General features: G+C 41.8%; 1 protein-coding gene across 1 annotated transcript; it reads left to right on the top strand.

Annotated features, from left to right (window-relative positions):
* Window positions 1-624: 624 nt before the first annotated feature.
* LOC143155821 (natural killer cells antigen CD94-like) lies at window positions 625-7879 on the top strand. The gene is made up of 6 exons (XM_076328796.1): window positions 625-751; window positions 3288-3386; window positions 4707-4793; window positions 5080-5234; window positions 7255-7367; window positions 7727-7879. The coding sequence occupies exons 1-6, from the start codon at window positions 625-627 to the stop codon at window positions 7845-7847; spliced, it is 702 nt and encodes a 233-aa protein (XP_076184911.1). The 3' UTR covers window positions 7848-7879.
* The last annotated feature ends 393 nt before the right edge of the window (window positions 7880-8272 follow it).

Below are 8272 nucleotides of genomic sequence, written 5' to 3'. Positions count from 1 at the left end.
GTTCTCCAAGGCCTTTCCCTGACACAGGCTGAGTGGTCGCATGAATCCTGCCAAGCTCCTGGCCTCACCATCCTTTCAGCTCAGCTTTTCCCCTTCTAGCATTTATTTCAGTGATTTTTTTGTAAAATAATTTCATTCTTCATTTATTTCATAACAGTGTATAGAGATGCAGCCTATTGCTTTCAGTGCAGCTGATGTGTTGTATTTGTGCCCTGATACATGAACAGATATCTTTCATACCTTAACTCAAAATAGCAACTATTTCTGGACCATCTTATTTTAAGGAGGTAGAAAATCCTGATGTTTGCTGTATTTGCAGGGTCAGATCAGGTGGATAGTTAAATGAAACAGTCTTAGGTTCCAGCAAGGAACCAAGACTCCCGATCTTCACTTTCAGGAAGAAAACACCCATCCTCGACAGTACCACTTTAACTCCTTAACGTGCTTTCAATATACTACACTTTTACTATGACACAGTAATCATAACAGCGCCAGCTTCCTCTGTGGTTTTACTGGAAATGCTGAAACGTGAACTATTCCCATCACCTCAGCTTTGGTCTTGCTGCAGTGTGCCCCTACTCCCAAAGTACTGCTATTGCAGGAAAGAAGTGTGACGAGCTGGAGATGGAGGATGAAGAAGGCTACACCGCTTTAAATTTACGACCTTCAGCTTCAGTTATTACTCCTGGATATTCGAGCAGCAACAAATGTTCTGCATTTAAGGCTCCGGCCAGTTGTGTTACAGTAGACAGTAAGTACAGATGGAAGTTAGCTTTTCTACCTAAATTGGAGCATAACTTAAATTTGCATGTTCATGTTGATTGCTTTAGAATCTTTCTAAACTTTATAGTATATTCTTAGATAAATGTTCATAGAAACAGCAGAAAAAATAATCATAATGGAGTCTTGTGTGGTACTGTTTATGATCACAGATATTTTTTCTGAAGCCTATCTTTACTCCAATTATTTTTTGCATTTACTTCAATACAGAAGACAAATTCCACCTTTTTATGGATTTTTTTTTGTTTTGGTAGGCCTCATTTATTGCAGCAGGGCACTACAAGAGAGGAAGGCACTATAGTTTTATCAGATAAGGCAGGCCTTGGAAATAGAAGCCATTTCCCCAGCTATGGGGAGTAGAAAGGTGCCCAGTTTATCAGTCTTAATAGTGAATGTAAGCTCTGATAGGAGTATATATTTTTATTTGTTTATACTCAAAGTTTTTCTATAAACAAGCTGAGTGTTAACTAAGGTATTGGATTGTGCCCGTGGAATGCCTGAGACCATAAAATGATGACTTGAGTACTGTTGCTGCTGCTTATAAATTCACCACATGGCTTACATGTGAAATAAATTTCATTGCTGCTATTTGCAGGTTGGGTAGAGTAGACAAAGAGTAAATTAACATCACTCTGGTGCTGTCTGGAAAAGATCTAGGGCTATCCATTGAGAATGACCACTTGACAAGGAGGATGGAGGAGAAGCTCTTGAGAAGCAGCAGCCAGAAAACCAAGGATAAAATATTAGGGAGTGTGGTCTAGGGGCAGAGCTTTCTGGAAAGAAACAGGTTGGCAAGCTCAGAAATCTCTTAAAATGGCCTTTTGATATGCACAGAGAACATGTAAAGTAGATAGACTTATAACCAAATTAGGTTGGGAAGGACCTCTATAGTTCATCTTTTCCAATCTTTTGCTCAGAAGGGTTAGCTCTAAAGTCCGATCAAGTTGCTCAGGGCCTTGTCCACTTGAGTTTTGGAAACCTCCAGGGATGGAGATCTCACAGCCTCTCTGGGCGTTTGTTCCAGTGCTGAAGGGGAAGAATTCTTTTTCCTCACATCTAATCAGAAGTTTCCCAGACGCAACTTGTGACTGTTGTATTGTGTCCTTTCGCTGTGCCTTTCTAAGAAGAGTCTGGCTCCATCTATAAAGCCCTTTTAGGTAGTGGAGGACTGAAATTAGGTCCTCCCTTAGCCTCCTCTTCTCCAGGCTAAACAAGCCTAGGTCCTCCAGCCTCTCTATAGGTGCCTGACTAACTCAGCGTTCCTCTGCTGGACTCTTTGCAGTTAGCTGACATCTCTCTTGAACTGGGAAGCTCAGCACTGGACACAGTACCCCGACATGGCTTCATGACTGTCAAGTAGAGTGGAATAATCACTTCTCTTGACCTGCTGGCTGCAGTCTTGCCAATGCAGCCCAGTGCTGGTCAGCTTTCACTGCCACAAGGGCACACTTGAGGATTCACGTTCAACTTGTCCACCAGGACCCTGAAGCATAGCTGTTTTCTAGCCAGTCAGTCCCCTACCTGTACTGGTGCATGGAGTTGTACTATTACAGGTGCTGGACATCACATTTGCTTTTGTTGAGCTGTTGAACTTACAGCTCATTCCTAGGATTTTTAGGTCCCTTTAAAAGGAAGCCCTACCCTCCAGCATATCAGTCACCACCCCAATGTGGTGTCATCTGCAGCCTCTTCAAATTACCTTAACTGATGAGGGTTAGGGTCATCTTCCTTAACTTTGGCTATGTAAGTTTTAGTTGCCAAGTCTATCTGGACTTCTGGACACCTCTGGAGGGTGATTCTTCTCACCTAACAAAAGGTTAGTTCCCTGCAGGTGCTTCCTTTGGTGTACTGGACTCAAGTAAAATACTTGATGTGTGTAATACTTTTCAGTTAACCTGAACACTCTAAATAGATCTAAAAGAGTATTACAGAAAATTGCAGAGCACTGCTTCCCAAAAGGGAAAAATGCATATATATGAAAGAAAAGATTTTAATCAGGGGATAGTCAGCTATAACATTCTGGAGAACTATATTCCTGATTAGACATTGAACAACAATGGAAATTTGGAGAAAGAGCCTGAAGAAAGATGCACAGTTTAATGTTCAAACATTGCAATCATTTAGAAATCCCAATGACAGGTTCCAGAATTAATTATCCAAAACTAGATGGTAATCTTTCCCTTTCAAGGTGGAGAAGTCTTAGAGATTGTTTTATTATTTCCAGGACTGTGGGAACTGCAAAATCTAATCTGTTTACCTGTTTCCTGAGAATTTTTACTCTAAAACACTAGAGCCTCAGTTAATAAACATTCTCAGTGGATAAATACATACTTCTCAAAATGACTGCAGGAAATTCAGAACAGTGATAACAAAAACTGCAGTAAGAAAAGAAGAGGTTTTGCAGATAGGATAAAGATGAACTGGTGATGTCAGAGAGGAGGTAATACCACTGTGTGGTGAGGAGAGCTGCTGTTTTTGTTGCTGAATGGGTTTTTTGTTTATCCCAGGAGCCTCTGCCTCATCTTCCGTATGGCGGCCAGTGGCCTTTGCTTTCCTCGCTTTGTGCTTGGTGCTGCTGACGGGGCTGGTAGCCCTGCTGGCCCTGTGTAAGTACTGTGGTGTCCCAAGCTGCTGCTGTGGGAGTGAATTCCAGCTGTGCAACTGCTTCTTCTCCCCCTGCAGACTGTCCCTGGTCTGGAAATGGAAATAATACGGCAAGAAGGGCAACAGCACAGCTCTCCCACAGAAGTCTCCCCGCAACTGAGTGTCAGGACAGTTCACTCAGGATCACTAATATCTGCACTTATAGTTACCTTAAGCCTAAAGGTTACACTAATTCTTATGCAAGACCTAAACCTAACTAACCCTAACCCTAAACCTAACCCCTAACATTAACACTAACCCTAACCCCCTAACCTTAACCCTAACCTTAATGACACTAATCGTAACACTAAACTTAATCCCTATCCCTAAGCATAAGCCTAACCCCAACCCTAATCCTAAACCATAACCCTAAGCCTAACACCTAATGCCTAACCCTAACCCTAATCATAATGACCCTAACCGTAATCCTAACTCTAACCCCAACCTTAACCCCAACCCTAACCTATACCCCTAAGCCTAACCCTAACCCTTACCCTAAAATCTAACCCTAACCCTATCCCTAACCCTAACCGCTGACTAACCCTAACCCTAATCCTAACTCTAAACCCTAACCCTAACCCATTTCTGAAACGCTTATGAATGTTTTCACAGCTAGAAGCTCATCTCGTTAGCCACACTATCTGGATAATGGTGCCCTCCTGTGACTGTTACCGGAATATTTCACAGTTAGTTCCCTCTTTTTCTTGGACTGCAAGCTTTTTGCAGGGAGGGCAATCCTGGCATCAAAGCATTGTGACTGGTGCACTTGCCCAATGATTACAGCAGATTTTCCATAGAAACATTTCAATTAACAACCAAAGATGATGCCACATTACAATTGGAAGCAGAGACAGAGACTCCCTGGCTTCTTTTTGGCAGGAGGGAAGCAGCTGCAAGTGCCCAGGATGAACACTCAGGGTGGTCCATGGCATCATGGAAATGTTAGCTCAGAGGCAATTCTAAAGGTTTCTAGTCTGACACCTACCCTTTCCTCCCCACTATTCAAAGCTGACTATCACCAACCCCAGATAAACTTATCTGTAGCTTTGGCCAGATGAATTTTGAAAATCTTCAGGGGTGGAGATGCCCCCACCTTCCCAGGTGACCTTTTCCAGTGCTGCACAACCCCCCTGGTGAAGAAAATGCGGATGATGTACACACAATGGTGGATATACAAATGAAGTAGAAAAAAATAAAAGAATGTCAAAAGCTACAAATTAAGCTACAATTAAAGCTACAAATTTTTAAAAACAATCTTCGATAAGCACTTTCATGCCCTTCAGTTTTTCAGGTTTCCAAGGATCCTGAGGAAGGAAAGAAGCTGCAGGAAATGAAGGAAGCATTGTGTTTTGAAGGGAAAGAGAAAAATGGTAAATGTTGTTATGTAAATAAACACAAATCACCCCCTTTTCAGAGCCCGCGTTGATGGAGAGACTATAAAATCACAGAGAAAAGACCTGATCGGTTAGTGTCTGTTTTTAACTGTGGTAGTATTTGAGATGTGGATATGTATACACTAACATGCAAAACAACTTGTCTCTCGCCCCTCAAGAGCTCAGCTGATTCATGGCTACCCTTAATCTTTTTTCGGTCAAGCCAGTAGCTAAAGCCCCTGTATTCCTTGCAGGTCTGCATAATACTCTCTCTGATTTCTAGAAACAAAATGTGCTCTCTGTCCAGCAAGCTGGCAAAACAGTGGAGCTGACAACTGCTTCTACATTTCAAAGCAGAAGAAAACATGGAAGCAAAGCCAGGAGTTCTGTTCCTCAAGAAACTCCACTCTTCTTGTGCTAAAAGACAAAGCAAAGATGGTACAGTCTTAACCTCATGCGTTCCTTTATGTCACGTGTTTTAACCTCCAGCAATCTTGCAGGTGGAAAATAATTTGGTCGTTTACAGTGCATGTATTTGATTTTCTCTGGGCCAAGTAGCCTTCCTATAAGTCACAAGATTGTCACGACTCGAAACACTTTCTAAATTTTGTGCTGTGAGAAATAGTGAAATTATGTATTATGAGAAATAGAATAAGCCATTGTATAAAACACCTTAATTAGCTAATACTTAGGTTTTCACAGAGAAAATGAATTGCCTATTATCAGCGTGGAGGAGAGACCCAGCACACGAATGCATGTTTTGGTTATCGCTTTCCACAAGTTTCATTACTGAGGGCTCCCAGCATCAAACCTACATCTATGCGAAATCTAGAGAGCAGATGATTCACCATGGTACTGTCATTTGCACGCTGCAGTGCAAGGTGGCTGTAAAAGGTTGTTTTCTGACCCCGTGTTACACCCTCACAGAGCGGTGTTAATGATGGCACAAAGGCTAGACAGCAGAGTATTTTATTATGATGTCTGAAAAGGTTCAGGGAATTAATAATTTTAAGTAGTCTTACTAATTTGGGAGTGTTTTGCTGACTAATGAAAAATCTGTAATTTGCCGTAAAGACCATATTTTCCCTTTTTGTACACACATATCTAGGAACCTCTTTTTCAACAGCTGTTAAGCTTACACAAAACCCAAAAATCTTTATTTTCTTTTTCTACATAAAACTTCTAAAAGGAAACAAGCTTCCCTGGAAATTTCTCTCCTTTTTCCAGACGGAGTTAGTTTCAGATGAGGGGTTCTCAACTCTTTCGTTTTAAGGCATAAAGGCTGGCCTTTTGGACTTTTTTTTTAAAAGTGAAAATCAGATGGGTAGAGACAAAATAGAAAGTGGAGAAATGGTTTATTATTGAGTTTAGCAGCATCCTGTGGTCAGAATTGTGGTTCACACTGTTGGGAGACACCACACCTTCAATGCTGAATTCAAGAGACGATTTTGGTATGCTATATAAATCCCTGGATAGTTTGATTCCAGATGTCTGGGTGCTTGCTTTTTCTTCCATGTTTGGCATATGCAGCTGCAGCCAGACTGAGGCCAGACCAGTTTAAGCCAGCTGTGGATTTTAGATTTTGGATGAGTCCCTAAACATGCTACTAAGCAGCAGTAGAGTATCTGGAGGATCTGAACAGGCTAAGATGGTGAGGAACCTCTTAGGTAGCACTTAGACACCTAGGGAACACTTCAGGTACTTAAGCATAGGTTTCTAGGGCAATCTGAGATCCCCGGGGGTATTCTCTTTGACCTCCAAATAATGCCTCAGCAAGGCACAGTTGTCCCATAGGTTCTGGATCTCGTCTGTCAGCCATATGTGAAGACCTCAGACAGGTTGGAGAATCTCAAAAGGTGCTAGAGGCCTGTATTTAGGCAACAGGCTCTGCCCTCTAGGCTGGGATTCATCTAACCTAACTTCAGGCATCTACAGTGTAAGCTGTCTGCAACTTCAGAGCTACTTCCTCAGGCTCCGTTACAGTCAGTGGGAGATCTGGCCAATACGGTCACTATTCAGTAGCACTCCCACGGGGTGAGATGAATCACTTCTCAGGCTCCATTGGATCTGTTGGCCAGATCTCTGCTGACTCGAATTGGGGCTTAAATGGCGCTCCCATACCTATATCTAAACTGCAGATATCTAAAGGCAGTGTAGATACCTGAAGGCAGACCAGATAAAGCTGATTTTTTTGTTTGTTTGTTTTCTTTAAAATAGCAGTGTTTTTACAGATCCAGGGTACATTTGTCTTGTGGCAATTCAATAAACAATGGTATTTGAATGATCCTATAATCACAGCAGTCAGCACTGCCTCATGGAAAACACGCATGGACAACAGGTTACTCTCTTATTGAGTAAGAGTAATCTCCTTTGGTTGCAGAACCTTCACAGATGGAAGATACAGGAACTTAGGTCTTATTTTTGAAATATTGTTGTGATGATTTTCTCATACCTACAGGTTTCTCTGCCACAGGATTCACAGTTTTACTGGGTTGGATTGTCATACGTATCTGAAAGGAGCGGCTGGTACTGGGAAGATGGAACAGCTTTTTCAAAAGAGGCAACAAATTGGTAAGCCTTCATAACTTAGCACCAGCATGGTTCTATCCGATGGGCCCCACTAAATTATATGAGAGTTGTGCTTCCTATTACTTTCCCGTGTTTGTCATGTGCAATGGCGAAGGAGCATGGAGACCATAGTATCTGCTATGGAGCTCCGAATTCGTGTCCTGTATACAGAACAATGGGTGGCAAAGTACAGCTCGATCACATGCACCAGACTCAAAAGGACCACCTAGCACAAATAAAATAGCTCCAAGGGGGAAATAACTCTACATTCCAGTGGCAAATCGGTATGACTACAAATGGTCCAAATATAGATCGCATGATGTCACTGGGACATCATTAAGCCATATCTTTTAATTTCCTAGGGTTATGTTATATGACAACATTTTCTGTGCCTCCTTATATGGACGGATTATTTATGCCAGCCACTCCTGTTTGACAAAGCAATTCTGGATCTGTGAGAAAGTGGCTGTTCATTTCACCTGAAGAAGCATTGGAAGAAGGGATGTGGGATCTGCCACTGTGAGATACCAACTTTAGGAACTGGAAGTTTTAAATATATTTTTATTTTTGCTTGTTTACCATGCAGTTTTCTCAGAATGGTGATTCAAATGAACAGGTCATTAGAGACTAAATCTTCCTCTTAGTCTGCATTTTCCCTTCCAGGCTCACAAATAAGAGACAGGAAAAAAACTACAAAGCTAAAAACTACAAGCCTAGGAAGCAACTTGAAAGAATTAGCTACAGTCAAGCAATGATTCTTACAGTCTTAGAGTCAGCATTTTACACTAACACCTGCCAGTCATAAACCAGTCCAACTACATCCTTGATGATTTTATTCACTGAAATACTTACTGTACACCTGACAACCGTCCACCCATAATCCTCTTCTAGAGCAGTTTGCCTAGGTA

This window comes from Aptenodytes patagonicus, chromosome 1, assembly GCF_965638725.1.
Source record: "Aptenodytes patagonicus chromosome 1, bAptPat1.pri.cur, whole genome shotgun sequence".
In the NCBI taxonomy this organism is placed as follows: Eukaryota; Metazoa; Chordata; class Aves; order Sphenisciformes; family Spheniscidae; genus Aptenodytes; species Aptenodytes patagonicus.
This window is presented reverse-complemented; position numbering and strand designations above follow the sequence as displayed.